Consider the following 20,295-nt stretch of genomic DNA (forward strand, 5'->3'; position numbering starts at 1 on the left):
GCCTACAGCCAGAGGCGTAGTGAGCAAAACCTGCGCCCGGGTCAAGGTACTTTATCGGCGCCCTTCCCATTTTCAACGAACATGACAAGAAATAAAGACTGCGTGTGGCGCCCCCCCCCCCTGTAAGTTCCGCCCGGGGCATTGTACTCCCCCCCCCCATCACTACGCCTCTGTCTTCTGCAATGTCTGTCACTTCTGTAACCAATTTATATCGTTTTCTTTCATTCTATCTGTTGTTGGCGACCGTTGACTTCTTGCATCAAACTGCTGGTACACAGCTAAACTGCTGTAGGCGTATGATAACTTAAATTATAAAACTTAAAATAACTTGAATAACTTCTTTTGACAATAAAGCCATACAAACCTTTTATTACAATATAAACAAATTTAGCTGGAATGAAATGAAATAAATCTAGTAGACTTGAGTAATAATATAAAATGGTATTATGAACAAAATGTAACTCGTTACAAAAACATGTCGTTTCAGTCTCGCGTTCTGGAGTTGTCTGTCCTACAGCTGATGACAATGCCGCTTATCTTGCATCATTCCCAACCAATCGGTAACCTCTAATTCCCACCGTCGTCATAGAAACACACACATACAGACCCCCATAACACTTTCCTTGCAAGAAATTCTCTTCTGTCCTCTCTCTATTTCTACGTCACTCTCTATTTCTTCCATCAGGTGATTCATGTTTAGTCTTGCCCCCCTCTCTGTCTTGCCTTTACTTCTGTTTCTTATCCATGCCTGCCAAGCTCTCACCTACTATTTTACCCATTCGGGACAAAAATAAAACCGCCTTAAACTCGTTTTTTTTTTATATATCAATAACCCACATTTTTTTTTTAAGAAAAGGGGGATAAATATTGCAATCTAGACCTACAACGTTGTGTATTTAAAGATGTGATAAATTAACAAGTTGGTTTAAGTGCGGCGGCAATGGTCTGTGTTAGATCGGTGAACTGTTTTTACATCGTGAAAACACAAAAAGTGATCTGCTTAGCTAATTTGGATGTAATCTGTACATTAATTGTGTAAGATCTCTGTGTAGACCAATCAATTTTATCAAACAATCAAAATTACATATAAAACCTATTCTCTCATACGATACACCAGTGGAATTCCACAAGGGATTCACAAACTTCCTATTGAGAACGAACTTGACCTATCGATATGTTTTTAAAGTTAAGGCCAAGTTGTATGAAATATAGTTCCCAACTGGTCAGTTTAAACCAGACCGGACTGGCTATTTCGGTGTAACCGGAAATGAAATGAACTGTTATGGAGACTTGAAATGCAAGATCACTAAGAGTCTACTTAGCAAGGAACTAAAGCAGGTCAACTTATCGATTTAGACAAGAGGCCTGTTGCTGATCGCTTCTCTCTCCCACTGCCTCTCCTCCCAGTACGATGCCAGGACTAGTTGATTAGCACAGAGAGGAGAGCAAAATGGATGGCGAGCAAGCTACATGGGAAGATGAAGTCAGACTTATCGGTATGTATCAGTCATTTCTTCTTTTTACAATATTTTCGTTTAAAGTCTTCACTAGATCATTTTAACAACTCCATAAGATAAGTTTATAAGCAGGAGTGTTTCAGCAATTGTAATTTATATAGATATGTGCTACGTACGCGCAGTGTGTACTATTTAGATTATATGTTTACATTACTACAATCAGCGACTAAAGCTCGGTAGCCTTTGTTTTATGTGAATTGATAAAAGAACTGAGTTTGTCTTTAATTACAAATACATGTAGATCAATACTCTATAGCATACATTTTCAGTTGTCTCTACAAGTCAGAGTGTGAAACTAGTGCTAGTGTTTCAGTAAAACCTCGTGACCCAGTTTTATTTTTGTTATTGTTGTGATCGTGTAAATAGGCCTAGTTGTCTAAAAATAGAATGTAGCGCAGAACTCTCAGGAAAATAGAGTGTTGCCAAACTAGCTTATTTTAAAAGTAAACTATTTTAGCCCCTTAATATTTTAAGGTAAACTGAATAAGATATCTGAATGTTGAAATATTTTCACTTATATCAATAGTGAAAACAAGCTGCTAAAAGAAAAGGTTTCTTTTAGTAGACCTTTTTTCTTTTTTTTTTTGGTTACGTCTATAAACAATGCGTTTGATCGTTGATGCTTTCTTTTAAGCATATATAGGCTTATTGGGAGGTTGTTGAAACTTTTAGCCTATGACGTCTTGTTCTCAGACTGCGATAGTCACCCGTTAATTTATCCCCGGACTAGATATTTTTTTATTTAGTCATGGATCTCTCCCTTTTTGTTTTCGTACTTATTAGAAAATAGAGAGGGCCCAAAGTATTATTCTGGTTTTTAGTTTTTTATCGAAATATTTGATAGGCTCTATGATATTTTTTTGACGACCCGCTTTAAAACGCCCTCCCAATCGCACTTTTTGTCTGTGAATTTAAGCATAACTCCCCCCCCCCCCCCGCCCCTAACAAATATGAATTTTGTTAATGCTACGACGAATGGGAACATGAAAACGTCACCCCCTCTCAAACATATATACTTTCTGCCTGTGAATTCAATTACGGGTATCCAGGGCCAGGCCCCCCCCCCCCAAAAAAAAAAAAAACAACAACAACACATCCACGCAGATGATGTATCCAAAGAATCGGAAAGTGCCGATACAGTTTTGGATCATCTGCGTTTCAGGCACTGTCAGGGTGTAGCACTGTGTGCTGCAAGCTGCCTCAAAGTCACCTGCTCCTCATTTTTTTTTCAGGATTGACAAAGTTTTTCTTCTAGCTGGGTAGCCAGCCTTGCACCACCATTGCTGACACCACTAAGAAGTTATGGAAAGATCACTCTTTTATTTCTGCAAGTCGGACTAGTTACTCCACGTGGCAAAAGGCGAAAAAAAAAAATAGGGGGGGGGGGGGAGAACAAGTAGTATTCATCAGTTACTAAACAGCAGGGCCGGACTTAATCATTGTGGGGCCCTATGCGAAACGAATTTAGTGGGACCCAGTTTGGGTAGGGATACGGATAATAAGTGAAAATTAAGAGTTTGTATTAGAAAATAAATTCGACTTTGCATTTTATTCATTCTTTACTTAACGAGCCTTGCGTGTAGCGAAGTCATACAGTATATCATAAAAATTCTATTTCCTACATAGTAGCTCAGTAGCAAGAATTATCAAATGTATAAATCTATCTACGAGAATGGTTGACAAGTAATTCTTCATTAGTTTGAGGTGCGAGAAGCTTCTTTCACCTGATTACACAACTACGGCTAATGCATAATGCCGTTTTTTATTAATAGCGCGTAGGATTGACGTTTTCCATATTGAATGACACCCCAAAATGACCATTTTTTTCTATGTATTTCCGTATTTTTTAAGGACTTTTTCGTATATTTTGCAATTTTGGGAGATTTCCAGGAGCTCCTGGTAAATTGACAGGAGGGCGCGGGAAATCTGTTTGAAGTTATAAAATGGTTTAATTTAATAATGTATACACCTTGAATTAGTGCAGGTCTTATGAAAGTGCGGATCCTTTGAAAGTGAGGCCCACTGCGTGTAGCAAAGTCATACAGTATATTTCATAATAATTCTGTTTCCTACATAGATCCCGCTCAATAGCAAGAATTACAAAATGTTTCAATCTATCTTTGAGAATTGTTTTCCATATTGAATGACACCCCAAAATGACAATTGTTTTTGTATATATTTCCGTATATTTTAATGAATTTTTCGTATATTTTGCGATTTCGGGAGAATTCCAGGAGTTACTGGTAAATCGACAGGAGGGCGCGGGAAATCTGTTTTAAGTTATAAAATAAAATGGTTTAATAAAAATGTATACACCTTGAATAAGAGCGGGTCCTATGAAAGTGCGGATCCTTTGAAAGTGGGGGCCCACTGTGGTCGCATAGGTTGCAGTGGCGTAAGACCGGCCATGCAAAATAGCGGCGTATCCTTCAACAGTTTAAACGTAGTCACAAAATAGCAGGGCCGGACCGTTGTAACCAAGAAATATCACTCTTTTTTTTTTTTATTTCTACCGCACGTTAAAAAAAAAAAGGGGGGGGGGGTAATCTACTCTGTAGTAACTATCGAGGCGACAGAGCACGCTCAAGAGTTTGGAAAGATCACTCTTTTATTTTTGCAACTCGGACGGAGAGATTTATACTAGGTAATTTAAGAGTCGAAAAAGAAAAAAGAGGGGCGAGGAGCAAGTAGTATTCATCCGTCACTAAATAGCATAACCGGACTTAACCATTGTAGAGCCCTATGCGAAATGGATTTCGCGGGGCCAAGTTTGGGTACGGATACGGATAATAAGTGAAATTTAAGAGTTTGTATTAGAAAATAAATTCGTCTTTGCATTTTATTCATTCTTTACTACATACAGAATTACTTTACGAGCCTTGCGTGTAGCGAAGTCGTACAGTATATCTATTTCCAACATAGATCACGCTCAATAGCAAAAATTACCAAATGTTTCAATCTATATACGAGAATTGTTGACCTCAAGTAATTCTTCATTAGTTTGAGGCGCGAAAAGCTTCTTTCACCAAATTACACAATTACGGCTGATGCATAATGCCGCGCAAAAGATTGGCCTTTTCCATATTGAATGACAATTTTTGTGTAAGTATTTCCGTATATTTTAAGGACTTTTTCGTATATTTTGCGATTTCGGGAGATTTCCAGGAGCTCCTGGTAAATCGACAGGAAGGCGCGGGAAATCTGTTTTGTTATAAAATGGTTTAATTTCATAATGTATAACTTGAATTAGAGCGGGTCCTATGAAAGTGCGGGTCCTATGAAAGTGCGGGCTCCACTGCGGTCGCAAAGGTATCAGTGGCCTAAGGCCGGCCCTGCAAAATAGCGGCGTATGCTACGCCGCCGGTCGACTAGTATTATGTATTTGTCTCCCGATGCGCGGTCCGTATGCAAAAGCCAAATTGATGTTCTTTAAGAACAAGGTGTGTGATAGGAGCTACAGTTGTCCCTTGACGTTCGCAGAAGGAAGGACTATACCACGGGTTTTCAAAGTAAAGAATGAGAAAAATACTCCAGTATATTTTTGCTTTGGTTCGTTTGTTTGTTGGTTGTTGTTTTTTCCTCACGGGTTTTCCCACGGCCACCCGATGTATGCATGCGCAGTAGCCTATTGGGGAAAAAAAGAATACTTCATAGCCAAACTTTCTGGAAGCTGATTGTTCGAAATAACAGTATTAATTAACACATTAATAACACATTAACCGGTTCAATCGAGACCCATTGTTAAAGTAGGCTTCAACACTGACTTGCGACGTCGCAACCTGTGTAGACCAATAGCTCGTTGCCCTGTCGTGACGTCAGAAACAGTTGGCAATGTAAAGGTTATTTAGAGAATGGGAAACAGTTATTTAGGAGATTATGTAAGTGAATGTCTTGTGATACTGTTCCTATCCAAAAAATAGCGAACGTATATGAAATTAAGTACCCCGGACATTTTAATTTCGCGGGCGGTCTCGGAACGTATCTCCCTCGAAAGTCAAGAAAACACTATATTTATTAATTTTCATTTTAAAAAATCAGTTGTTCAAAAGTTTTATTTATGCTACAACACCCATGACTCTTTCAAGTAGAAATAGCCTACCTATAGCCCTGCAATTGGTTCAAACTAGATCACTACGCCTTTTCCTATTCAAATCCGATTGGATGTCACTTAATTACGAAATAAACGATGTTAATTGGTTGCTTCCGGCTGCTTGTTTTTATTGATGCCAAAAAGAGCTGTAGAATCGACCGTAACTGAACGGCATTTGAAACCAAAAATGTCATGTTAAGAGCTTGCATGGTAATTGGTATCATATAGAAGCCGGGAAGGCTTCCAAAATATTGAGTAACAAGTCCTGGTTAATGAGAACTGATCTGGATTACGAAGCTGAAGGTGACAAGGAAATCTACGATCGCTGCCTCCCCCCCCCCCCCCTTACGGAACGGGGCAAGGGTGGTTGCCATACTTGCCACCCACTAGGGCCGCTACTGCCCACCTGCCCTCCCTTAAATCCTCTCTGTAGTAGAGTCATAGAATACTAAGATCTAATTCTTAGAGAGAGATCTAAATTTGTAAACCGATTAAGCTTAAAATAAATAAAAAACAACAACAACAGACAAACCCATAATTCGTATTTAAACAAGCCTCTGCATCACTTGATCTGACACTATTATTGGGGTTCTTTGTTGTTTTTTTCACTGCAAGATGGTCCCGTATCATGATGGTGTCCCTTTTAAAGTGCCCAGCTGCCTGATTGATCGTGACAGAGTGACAGGTTGATCATCTCCAGGCTTGAGTGTTCAAACCACTCCCTTCCCCCCTTTCCTTCTCTTTGCACGACCCTCCACCCCCCCCCCCCGCGCTTTTTATGACAATGTTCTCTTAATTCTCTCCCTCCACCAGACACAGCAAATGAACACATACACAACCATTTGTTGATCACACAGAAAGTGACTTTTGTACGCTTTCTGGTCATTAGTCATTCAGAAGAAAAAAAAGTTACACACACAAACTATCTACTAAACGGTTTGTGGAGCAGCGCGATTCTATACATTCTGTGTTCATTATTATATCTTTTTTTATAGCCATTATGGCTTGCTAAATGTGTTTCGTAAGCTAATTATTCTAAAATGGCTAATCGTAAGTTTTTTTTTTTAATGATTATACTTATCATTTTTAAACATCAATACAAAAGACTCTTTCATTGTTTAGAAACTCATTAAAACTCTTTTATGCTTTTTTTTTACCTACTACACATGCATGTGCTTTATTCATTCGCATGAAATCATTAAAAAATGTATTCTCAAAACTTGTATATTAGAAGTGAATTTCTCTGGCTCTAATTTAGAAATTTAGGACTGACTCTTACTTCCGCATTAAAGGACTCTTTGGCAGTCTTTGGCCTTTACTTCAGAAATGTAGAACATTAGGCGCTTACTTTTTTTTTTTTACAAAGCTTATATCAACTCACTCTGTCTGTCTGGTAAAAAGTGTGTATGCGTTATTTCTCCCAAATTTATTGTCTCGGATCACGTTAAAACTTCGCACAATTAATGAATCAATGAAAAAAAGTTAACAATTACTGGTAATTCATTATTTTGTTTAATAGCAACAAGGGACACTAGTACTTCAGTATTCACATATATGGGTAAATTTGTTGGGTTTAGTCCTTCAAATAACGCTTTTTTTTTCTTAACGAATTCTCCGATCAAGTTGATACTTTAATATAAACAATTATTTGTTGTACCTATCAAAACATGAATCAATAAACAAAAATACTCCATTAGTCAATTAATTATAGGTACTTAATTATTTTGTGTGATATCAAGTAAGGGAAATAATTTGTACATAATTGGTAGATACAGTTTTAAGGACGGAGTTCTTCTCCTTTAGATAGGTTTTTGTGTGTGTATAATTTGCTTGTTTTCTTTATTTTTGCCTTGACGTTTCGAACGTTCGTTCAGAAATGACGATTATAACGTACTACCCCCGACATCCTGTGGGACAGACTCTAACTCAAGACAATTGTGATGACAATGACTGATCGATCAGACAATCGCCCCCTTTAGAATGGATGGGATGAACTCTTTGTTTGAAGAACTATTTTTGCTATTATTTCTTCTTTCTCAAATAAAAAAAAAAATTAGATTTACTTTTAAAATTGAAGTTTAATTCAGAAAAAGAAAATCATTACTAAAAACAAAATTTGAAAAAAAAATCAGAAAATTATGTTCCATCAGTAAATGCTCGACGACAGGTTGTACTTTTATTTGATAACGTTTTCTATTGTAGAAACTTACTATTAATATCTTATTTGAACAGCCCCAGAGCTCTTTCCGTGTTTACGACACACAGTATTGGAGGATGAGAAACCTGAAGGAGTTCCATCGAAAGAAAACAAGACTACATCTTCACTGGCCAGATTTTTTAAAAGAAAGAAAACAAAGGTAAATGGGGCTTTCTTTTTGGTTTAAATGATAATCGATAATTGGCTCAATTGGAAATAATCAGTCAGTCTGTGTTAATCCAATGGCGTAGCATCCATGGCGCGATGGGGTTCAGTGAACCCGGGCCCACGACCTTTGGGGCCCTAGCCAGTGGCGTAGTAACCAAGACGCCCAAGGATTCATTGCACTTGGGCCCATGACTAGCGACCAATTGAGGTCCGAGCCTTAAGGTAAAACACCAAAGAAAGGAAATAGAGAGTTTGAACTTTTGTTAAAGCTGAATTTTTTTTAAAAAAAATAGCTTCTTCAAATATCCTAAATGTTATACCAAACTTTATATGAACTTGAAGACCTTAACCCGTGTTCTCAGCTACAGTCGGTACACCAGCAGCTTGGGCTGCTATAATGTAAAAAAAACCCTGCTTTCACCAGGTTTATTGTAATGACAGCTAGCCCTAATCACAACTTAAACTTGGTCTTGAATGATTCCGTCAGCTGTGTTCAAGAAGTTGCAGCTTTCTATGGCTTGGTAAAAAAAAAGAGTAGGTGTTTTATGCTTACAACATAGCAAGATGGGCGCTTCTTAAATCTACTATGGAGAGCAACGTTTCTAGGACACTCAAAAATTGTGCCCTACAATGTAGTTAACAATAATAGATGTTCTAAAAGCAACGAGATATTTTGATGTAGGCCTACTCTAGACATTATTGTCCCCAAAGGAAAAACGAACGTCACGAAGCCGCAGCACCGAGAGTAAAATTAGAAACATTCGATAGTATTGTTCTGTTTATTGTCCAGTAAAAAATTGTAAGCTCAATCAACTTTGTTTGAAAAAATGTTGAAAATAAGCAGCAAGATGGCAAGATCTACATAAAGTTACGCGTCAATCTGAGAAGATCTATAATGAAGTAATTCATTTGAGAACTGACTTAGAGAGTTTACAGATCAGGCTTCTGAAGTAGCTCGATCTAGGAATGTTGATCCAGTTTTCACCCCTATCGAACTCTGACAATTAAAAGACAATTTGCTGAGTCTACCTCTGACTACAGTGAAGAGATAATTCAAGATGCAGAGAAGACTTTCGAAATCAAAATTTTACCGAACTATCGATGTCATTGTTTCTCAATAACATGACAGATTTTATGGGTATATAACAATTGTCAATATGTTTCAGTTGTTAATTCTCAGTTTCATTTCTCGTTTCATTTCTCGTGCAAACGGCAAAGAGTTATATGATGTCACCATGATAAACTGGTCTCATCTTACCCAGATATAAGTACCAAAGAATATTGTTCAGAGATGCAATCCTTCAAAGAATCCTACCAAATCTATGCTCAATACGAAGTTTGACTTATTTAAAAATCATAGACAACTAGATTCTATCATCAGGTTTTCTAAACATTGTCTCAGTATACATGTTATTTCTCACTTTGTCTGTGACAGTTTCGTCAGAAGAGCGGTCATTCTCGACGTTACGGTCATTCTCGACGTTACGGTCATTCTCGACGTTTCGGTCATTCTCGCAGTTTCGGTCATTCTCGCAGTTTCGGTCATTCTCGACGTTTCGGTCATTCTCGACGTTTCGGTCATTCTCGCAGTTTCGCTAGATAAAAAAATATCGAAGAAATTCTGCACAGAGAACGTTGGCTTGACTTGATGTTCTTTCCAATGAGACCAAACTATAGAAATTGACGTACCGGCACTGGTTTTGGACTTTGCTAATCATAAGGCCAGAAAAATGAACTTTTAGTAAATAAGTGTGATATCTATTTACTGATTTACAAAGAACTAGGTAATTGTTGCTATCAATGTTTAATAGTTTGACACATAGAAGTTTTTTTTTCTGAAGTCATATGTTTATTATGAGCAAAAAAAAACAACAAAAATGCATTTGATTTAAACTTATCATTGAAGCTTTTTTTTTATCATTAGAATTTATTCAAACATTGAGTTTTAAGACACTATTACTTGAACAGAGTCAGAATTGAATCAAACGTAATGACTTTATTAACTGGAAAATGTACCGATGCATACAGACTACACGATATTTTACGCCACACACTAAATTTGTCGTATTGGAAAAAGGAGGTCCCACCAACATATTCTTGAACCCGGGCCCACGAGTATCTTGCTACGCCACTGTGTTAATCTATCTTATCTTATCTTATCTTGTTACTTGAAAATACAACAGATTTACTCCTTTAAAAAAAAGATACACATTTAGATTAAGGTTTTGAGAGTCGCCGCCGAACAAAAAATGTTTTTGAAAAATAATAAACAAAAAAATCATTCATAATTTATTAATTTTGTTCAATACGCAGTTTGTAACTTAGTTTTGTTACAGGACTCTAATTCAAAGCTAGGAACAAAACAATTCATAAGACGGAGGAGACATTAAGATGACCAATTTGATTCTAAGTCCTATTTCTACTCAACCTTGAAATTCTCTCTTGCTTGAATAACTCAGTGATCTAGATGCTGCAGATACTAGTAGCTGGATACCTCAGTACAGCTGTTAGTCACCATCACTCATATAGTCCCATGTGTGCTAAACAAGATGATTCGCTAATTAGCTAACCAGTTAGAATAGCGGTTCTCAACCTTTTTTGCTCGGCGACCCCTTTTTACAATTGTCCACCAGGCGGCGACCCCCACCCGAACCGTAAAATTATTTTCGTTCATAAGCGTAAAAAATCGTAATCCTGATGTAAATCTCTGAGATATATTGCAAAAGTTTTATGTTTAATCACAAAGCATACCTAATATATAGTGTTCATCAAAATTAAATGACAAATCAAAGTGTATCGTTGACTTGCATCTACTGATCTATTTCTCATTCCCCATATTCGTGTTGCAGACTTAGGTGACAATTTGAAAAGCGTGGCAAAACAAGAGTTCATTAAGTCTCCACAATATTGTTCTGGCAGTCTGATCTTGTTTCTGATTCACCAGGTCAGGAATTCTCGGAACAATCTTTGCATGATCACAACGAATGTCATTTCTGATTAAGTATTTTCTTGATAAGTAACAGACCTGAAAACTCCTTTTGCAAAAATATATTATTGTAAATGGATTTTGAGAAGGCGCAACTCGGAAAAGTCGGAATGTGATTGCAAATACTGGAATACAAATTTGTGTAGCTACATTGAAGAGAAACCATTTTTCGCTGCATAGCTATTGAGTATAAAATACTGTTTCCTTGTCTCCGTAACATCTTCAACTTTGACTTTGAATAAACTTTTGGCAAACGTCGTGATGTTAAGTAGATTTGGAAAGTATGATATTTTTTACTCAAGCATTCGCAAATGATCTTTCACAGAAATTTTAATTTGATCTGTTTGTCAGGTTCAGTTCAATATCATTTTCATCATAGAGAGCATGGGGCCTATAAAATTGTCAAAACGATTTCGTCCAATTTTGTTTGTCAATTTAAAGTTTTATTTGGAAGGATCGGAATTTTTGTTTCTAACCAATTGAGGCACGTTGCATTTGATCCTTACAGCGACGTTTTTCATTGCTTCTTGTAAATGTTGTCGACGAGTTCTAATGGCTTTAGTGACTCATTCTTTACCAAACGTTGAAATCCAGACCAACATACTAGTAAACTCGGAGCAGACAACACTAATTTTTTCCCTAGTGATTTTAAACTTTGCCAAAAATGAAACAGCTTTCTCATATCAAGAGTTTTGCTAAAGAGAAACTAGTCTTTAAAGTCGCCATCATTTCTATACCTGACCTTACGTCTTAAAATTTGGTTCTCCTTGTCAAGTTTTTTTAATTTTGTGAATTTGGTTCATTGGCGTTTTTGTATTCCTGCTTTCATAATTTTTTTTTCTTTACGTTCTTTTGGTCGAGATTTATCAGAATTTTTATATTCCTTAATGATACCTTCAATAACATGGACTACTCAACGATTACGTATTATTAATTATAAACGAAATAGCTTCTCAGTTACCTCAGGACGTCACCTTACGATTCCGAAATGGCGTCACGTTATGTTATGCATTAATTTACATTAATTTAAACTTCCAAATCCAATGAAAATGTTTGAAGTCATTCTGATTGATTTGTCTGCATTATTTATACGCGATGTCAAGTTTCATACGTTAGAATAGACAAAGAAACACCAGATTTTCGATGGCCTTAGGCGACCCCTGGCAAATCGTATTTCAGGTTGAGAACCCCTGAGTTAGAAGAATTTTGTTTATCGGCTCGATTGGTTATATGTGGGGTAAGATTGAACAATAATTGCCTGTTAAACACGTGTTTTTATAAAGCATTTGGCAACGTTTGGTATTAACCTTATTTTATAAACATGTTGATCACACGGCAGGCCAAACAAACATATCAAACATAGATAAAATAACATTCTACGCGCTAACACATAACCCAGTGATGGCCGCGCTAACACATAACCCAGTGATGGCCGCGCTAACACATAACCCAGTGATGGCCAATGTTTTTTCGGGCATTCGGCCGTATAAATTTCCGACTCGCATCTCACGGACCGATTGATTCAATGCTTTCTTTTCAATTCTAGTTATTAGTGCACACTTTTTTTTCATGTAAAGAAAAAAAAAAGTGGAATGTGGTCGAAATCTGGAAGTTGAAAGTAAAAAAAAAAAAATTTATTAAATTTCAAGCTAAAATTTCGAATTCCTGGTTAACGCTCAGTTGATAGAACGTCGCGTGAAAAACGCGAATGTCCTGGGTTCTATCCCTTTTTTTTTTCAATGACAAATAAAATATGACTGTTTAGTTTACAACATACTTGAACAATAAAAAAATAATTTCTTCTACGGTAGTGGAAATGTATTCTAGTCATTAGAAGAGCTCCAAAGGCTGCCTAAGTTTATCTCTGGCTTTTCAGAACTCATCTCTGGCTTTTCAGAACTCACATCTGGCTTTTCAGAACTCATATCTCTGGCTTTTCAGAACTCATATCTGGCTTTTCAGAACTCATATCTCTGGCCTTTCAGAACTCACATCTGGCTTTTCAGAACTCATATCTCTGGCTTTTCAGAACTCATATCTGGCTTTTCAGAACTCATATCTCTGGCTTTTCAGAACTCATATCTCTGGCTTTTCAGAACTCATATCTGGCTTTTCAGAACTCATATCTCTGGCTTTTCAGAACTCATATCTGGCTTTTCAGAACTCATATCTCTGGCTTTTCAGAACTCATATCTCTGGCTTTTCAGAACTCATATCTGGCTTTTCAGAACTCATATCTCTGGCTTTTCAGAACTCATATCTGGCTTTTCAGAACTCATATCTCTGGCTTTTCAGAACTCATATCTGGCTTTTCAGAGAAATTCTTTTCACGCTCACATCTTTATGAAGTTGTTTTATATCGATGTTTTACAAATATAGTCACTTCTGAAGTTTACTGTTCTTTTAGCAACTTTTTAAAATATTAAATTCTAATGCTGTAAAAAGACAATAATTGTTTCTCTATATCGTATATAAAGCCATCATTTTCAAATTCATCACTGTTCACCGACTAAATAAATGTAGCAGAATGCGATTTTATCGCAAGAAAGTTAGGCTTTCAATCAGTGTTTCTCAAGCTTTTGTCTTCCAAGTACCCTGTTAATGTAAAGTGTAGTAGCAAATCACGAATTTAGAGAATAGTAATTTATTAATACAATTTAAACATTTCATTTTTGAAGCATTAAAACCTAGAATAAAGTAAGACAATTATGAAATACATAAACATGTATTATTAAACTCTATCTGTAATGACCATAGGAAATTGCGTCAGTTACACCATATTTAGAAACTCTGGTAATCACGCAACTAGAACTATAAGAAAGAGAAAATTGGGCTTGATGTGCTACCTTCAGAAATCAACACAATCTTCTCGACACGTGCGGGTGGGGATTGAGAAATAGCCCACAAAAATGATATGACACAACATTGAACCTTAAAAAGACGATTAAATAGACTTAGTGGTGGGCACCACACAAAATGCTGTACAAATCTCGACTCCATACACCAACGGGCTTGACGGGTTGTTATAGTCTGGCCTAAAACCGAAATCCACACGATTCATTTGTTCCGTCTATAAGTTCACATGTCGGTCAAAAAAATATATTTCAAAACTATAATTATTCTCTGTTAGTTTTAAAAAGCCGCTTTTATGGTTTGTATTATAATTGTTTGCGAAACAATTCACTAAGTTACCGTCTCTCACCCAGGCTGGCTACCTACCAAGACGCAATGCCATTTTGGAAAAATCGGTGGAAAAACTTAGAGCGTCTTTGAATTGTTGCAAATGTAGCAAGCACACCGCAGCAAAGCGTCTGAAGCAGCTTTTCCCGTTCACCTCCATCCTCGACGGCTATAGCGGTCTGTACGATCTACCCTGCGACATCATAGCTGGACTAACGATAGGAATCATGCATATACCTCAAGGTAAGTCAGGCATACTACTCCGATCAATAACAATCGATAATAATTATTAGCAGACGATATAGGCCCTATATTATTATACAAATACAATGTAATAGCCATTTAGTTTATTAGACATAAATGTGACAGACTGACGGAATGACAAACAGCACAAATATTTATTCGCTTTTTCTTTACGAAGCCGCTAAAAATAAGTAACGTTACTATCATAAAAAATATATACAGTCGAATCTACTTAATTGTCACCTGGAAGCCATCGTTTTTATCCTAATAACCGGCTTATCCGATTAACTGAATATGATTTGCTTCGGTACATTAGGATTCGGTTTGAATACGCGGCTGGTCCAATTGACCGACGGTGCAATTAACCGGATTCAACTGAATTAATCATGGCATTATATAGAAATAATGATTCCAACTCTTCAGGTATGGCGTACGCCCTTCTAACACAGCTGCCTCCCGTCTACGGGCTCTACACTTCATTTTTTCCTGTTCTGATTTACTTTTTCTTTGGTACTTCTCGACACATCTCAGTGGGTAAGTTTTTCATGGACTGACATTTTAATAAATGTATATGATCAATGTTAAGAGTTCATTATAGTTTGTTTGTACGCTTTATACGTTCCTTCAGAAATGAAAACCCTTAACTCTTTCTCTCCTAACTGACGATACCAATGTTGATTCCATCAGAACATGTTAAATAATAACGGAGAGAAAGAGTTAAGTCCTATCCCTATAGCTTAGGGCAGGCACTTGTTTTGAGCCCCTTCCCCCCCCCCCCCCCCTTAAAAATGATTCTAGTGATATTCTCATTGGTTTTGAAGAACCAACAAAGGAAGCATTGCCTTATCTTAATCACAAAGGGCTCCATATATCAAAAAGCTTAGGGCCTTATCAAGTCTTAAATCCGGTCCTAGTGGTTATAGTTGCTCCTCGTTTGATGAAGAAAGAGTTAATTCATAATTAAACTGTATGAAGTAACTTAAAGAAGATTTTGGTTGATAAAAGCTGAATCTGGTGAGGCGATAAGATAACGTGTGCTGCAATGTGTTATTAGCCTCATCATTTAAATTTTTGGTACAAAGCTTGTATCAACTCAATTAGTCTGTCTGTCTATCTGTCTGTCTGTCTGGTAAAAAGTTTGTACACGTTATTTCTCCCACACCCAATCTGAATCTGATTAAGCTGAAATTTTGCACAATTATTTCTTTTACCTTACAACAAAAGATTAAAACACAATTAGTTAATTAACTATTGGTAATTAATTATTTTGTTTGTTATCTTGAATAAGGGCATAAATCGTACTTGACAGATGTAGTGTAGGCCTATTAGTTGAATTAGTTCATTTGAGGACTTTTGAACCCTAAGTGAACATTTTTTATGCATTTAAAAAACGATCTTGTAAACATTCACAAAGATACCCCCTTCTCTCCTCCCCCTTTCACAACTGGTCCAGACAAGTGATATGATCATAGCGCATTAAGAAAGCTACAAGCTAAACAAAAACAATCGGTAAAAATAATTCTAATCCCACAGATTTATTAAATAATTACTCGACTGATTGAGACTAATTGATACAATTACACTTAATATAAGTTTTGTTGTTTTAAAAAAAGTATTTTTGTTTTTCTTGTTATCATTAGCTGAAACAATCGCCATGTTTAATAAATGTTGCTATTTTTGTTTTGTAGGGACATTTGCTGTAGTATCTTTGATGATAGGTTCAGTCGTGGACAAGGGTCACGTGGCCTGGCAACGCCATGAGCTCCAGGGCGCCATTCAGGACATCAGCACAGGGCACAACATCACGCACTCCCTGCAGGAACCGGATCCTGCGTCCACGTCGCTGGGCGCCACCAACTTGAGCTCGGCTAGCCCAGGCTTTGACAATTTCTTCCGAACCAGACCTCTTTCTGAGCTGGACATGGTCAAAGTCGGCTACGCCATGGCTGTGACTTTCTGTGTAGGCATACTCCAGGTTGGTATCTCTGACATGGCTAGAGAGAGAACAAGACTGAGAGTAGCTAACATTGCATTTAGGGAAATATTTAATAAAACTATGACATTGCTTGGTTAAATTGTTGAAGTGATCTTTGAAACTTGGTACCCTTTGCTTAAAAAGATTGGTTTTATGTTAATTATTTTTTTGATGAAAAAAAAAATCAACTACCTATTAAAAAATCTTCTAAATAAACGGGAAACATCTTTAAACTACTTTCATTTATTAGTTATTCGAGCAAAATGCGTATTTTGAATATATAAACTTTTTATCTGGTTTGCCTGAGCTAGCCAGGAATTTAGATCATTGGTTAATATGCATGACTAAATGCATTACGCGTAGGGCCTAATCTTCTTTTTTGAAGTAACGTCTATATTATTTAAGATAAGATCTTCTGGTTCCGCAAAAGAAAAAAAAAAAAAACTTTAAAAAAACAATTTTATTATGAAAATTCCTTGAAATTTCTCCCTTTTTCAATAGTTAAATTATTTCTTTATATTAATATTATTCCTATCTTAAAGTAATTTCAATCTCCCTACATTGAAGCTACACCTACGATATCTCACAAAATTGAAGCTACACCTACGATATCTCACTAAATTGAAGCTACACCTACGATATCTCACAAAATTGAAGCTACACCTACGATATCTCACTAAATTGAAGCTACACCTACGATATCTCACTAAATTGAAGCTACACCTATGATATCTCACTAAATTGAAGCTACACCTATGATATCTCACTAGATTGAAGCTACACCTACGATATCTCACTAAATTGAAGCTACACCTACGATATCTCACTAGATTGAAGTTACACCTACGATATCTCACAAAATTGAAGCTACACCTACGATATCTCACTAAATTGAAGCTACACCTATGATATCTCACTAAATTGAAGCTACACCTACGATATCTCACAAAATTGAAGCTACACCTACGATATCTCACTAAATTGAAGCTACACATTAGTACACATACGATATTTCTGATATCTCACTAAATTGAAGTTACACCTACTATATCTCCCTAGATTGAAGTTACACCTACTATATCTCCCTAGATTGAATTTACACCTACTATATCTCCCTAGATTGAATTTACACCTACTATATCTCCCTAGATTGAATTTACACCTACTATATCTCCCTAGATTGAATTTACACCTACTATATCTCCCTAGATTGAAGTTACACCTACTATATCTCCCTAGATTGAAGTTACACCTACTATATCTCCCTAGATTGAAGTTACACCTACTATATCTCCCTAGATTGAAGTTACACCTACTATATCTCCATAGATTGAAGTTACACCTACTATATCTCCATAGATTGAAGTTACACCTACTATATCTCCATAGATTGAAGTTACACCTACTATATCTCCATAGATTGAATTTACACCTACTATATCTCCCTAGATTGAATTTACACCTACTATATCTCCCTAGATTGAAGTTACACCTACTATATCTCCCTAGATTGAATTTACACCTACTATATCTCCCTAGATTGAATTTACACCTACTATATCTCCCTAGATTGAAGTTACACCTACTATATCTCCCTAGATTGAATTTACACCTACTATATCTCCCTAGATTGAAGTTACACCTACTATATCTCCCTAGATTGAAGTTACACCTACTATACTAATTATTTCTTTATATTAATATTATTCCTATCTTAAAGTAATTTCAATCTCCCTACATTGAAGCTACACCTACGATATCTCACAAAATTGAAGCTACACCTACGATATCTCACTAAATTGAAGCCACACCTACGATATCTCACAAAATTGAAGCTACACCTACGATATCTCACAAAATTGAAGCTACACCTACGATATCTCACAAAATTGAAGCTACACCTACGATATCTCACAAAATTGAAGCTACACCTACGATATCTCACAAAATTGAAGCTACACCTACGATATCACACAAAATTGAAGCTACACCTACGATATTTCTGATATCTCACTAAATTGAATTTACACCTACTATATCTCACAAAATTGAAGCTACACCTACGATATCTCACAAAATTGAAGCTACACCTACGATATCTCACAAAATTGAAGCTACACCTACGATATCTCACAAAATTGAAGCTACACCTACGATATTTCTGATATCTCACTAAATTGAATTTACACCTACGATATCTCACAAAATTGAAGCTACACCTACGATATCTCACAAAATTGAAGCTACACCTACGATATCTCACAAAATTGAAGCTACACCTACGATATCTCACAAAATTGAAGCTACACCTACGATATCTCACAAAATTGAAGCTACACCTACGATATCTCACAAAATTGAAGCTACACCTACGATATCTCACAAAATTGAAGCTACACCTACGATATCTCACAAAATTGAAGCTACACCTACGATATCTCACAAAATTGAAGCTACACCTACGATATCTCACAAAATTGAAGCTACACCTACGATATCTCACAAAATTGAAGCTACACCTACGATATCTCACAAAATTGAAGCTACACCTACGATATCACACAAAATTGAAGCTACACCTACGATATTTCTGATATCTCCCTAGATTGAATTTACACCTACTATATCTCCCTAGATTGAATTTACACCTACTATATCTCCCTAGATTGAATTTACACCTACTATATCTCCCTAGATTGAAGTTACACCTACTATATCTCCCTAGATTGAATTTACACCTACTATATCTCCCTAGATTGAAGTTACACCTACTATATCTCCCTAGATTGAATTTACACCTACTATATCTCCCTAGATTGAAGTTACACCTACTATATCTCCCTAGATTGAATTTACACCTACTATATCTCCCTAGATTGAAGTTACACCTACTATATCTCCCTAGATTGAAGTTACACCTACGATATCTCACTAAATTGAAGTTACACATACGATATATCTTTAGATTGATGATACACCTACTATATCTCCCTAGATTGAAGTTACACCTATGATATCTCACTAGATTGAAGTTATTACTACGATATCTCCCTAGAATAATTGAAGTTACACCTACGATATCTCACTAGATTGAAGTTAACTGCTTTCTCCTTTAACTGACATATTACACCTATGTCAACGTATACACTTAATTAATCATTTGACTTTTTTTTCAGGTGGTGCTAGGATTTTTACGAATGGGCTTTCTCACAACATTTTTATCCGATCCGCTGATTTCGGGCTTCACGACAGGGGCAGCAATTCACGTTTTCTCAAGTCAAATCAAATCAGCATTTGGGGTGAAGGTTGACCGCTACAGTGGCCCACTGAAACTCATTTTTGTGAGTTTTCTTTTTACAGATATATTATAATTTACAATGGCATTAGTCAACTAATATGTAACTTACAGCTTTTTTTGTATATCGTTTGAAACGATTGGTATTTATATTGCACATTTTTAATAAGGCCCTGTTTGGTCCTGTCATTCTTAGACATTATACACGTTACTCTGCACAATTTGTGGTCCCTTTTATATTCTTTAATTTTTTAGGCTCTTTATCTTATTAACTGTCATCTCTTTCTCTCTCTCTCTTTCGTGGGGAGGGGGGAGGGTTATTATTGGTATTTAATTTATCATATGGTGTAAATACAATCAGAAAGTTGGACTAACCAGGCTAATAGTTTGTTGATAGCATTCGTTGGACAAGTGTACAACGAAGTGTTCTATTGACACAATACATGCCTCACTTTTCAGAATGGAATCATGAAGCATATTACAAACCAAACCAGACACACTAGTCTAGCTGTAACATAGATTGAAAATTCTAAAATTGCATGCAAATTTGTACTCGTCAACAATATCACTGCCTAGTGTGAGGTTTTGGTGTGTGTGTGTGTAGGTCTTAATGCCTAAAGTTTTGATCTCCCCTCTCTCCCTTT

The 20,295-nt window shown here is 36.4% G+C and overlaps 1 protein-coding gene across 2 annotated transcripts in view; it reads left to right on the forward strand.

Annotated features, from left to right (window-relative positions):
* Positions 1 to 1,252: 1,252 nt before the first annotated feature.
* LOC106052696 (prestin-like) overlaps positions 1,253 to 20,295 on the forward strand; it is a 38,978-nt gene continuing 19,935 nt past the window's right edge. Inside the window, exons 1-6 of one of the 2 annotated variants that reach the window (XM_056027695.1) lie at positions 1,253 to 1,496; positions 7,840 to 7,964; positions 14,165 to 14,381; positions 14,805 to 14,915; positions 16,070 to 16,356; positions 19,533 to 19,697. In XM_056027695.1, the coding sequence (XP_055883670.1) occupies positions 1,451 to 1,496; positions 7,840 to 7,964; positions 14,165 to 14,381; positions 14,805 to 14,915; positions 16,070 to 16,356; positions 19,533 to 19,697 (951 nt within the window). In that variant the 5' untranslated portion in view covers positions 1,253 to 1,450. Of the gene's footprint in view, positions 1,497 to 6,446; positions 6,658 to 7,839; positions 7,965 to 14,164; positions 14,382 to 14,804; positions 14,916 to 16,069; positions 16,357 to 19,532; positions 19,698 to 20,295 lie in introns of those variants that run through there. The other variant, XM_056027696.1, reaches the window with a different exon arrangement.

This window comes from Biomphalaria glabrata, chromosome 4 (assembly GCF_947242115.1).
Source record: "Biomphalaria glabrata chromosome 4, xgBioGlab47.1, whole genome shotgun sequence".
Lineage (NCBI taxonomy): Eukaryota > Metazoa > Mollusca > Gastropoda > Planorbidae > Biomphalaria > Biomphalaria glabrata.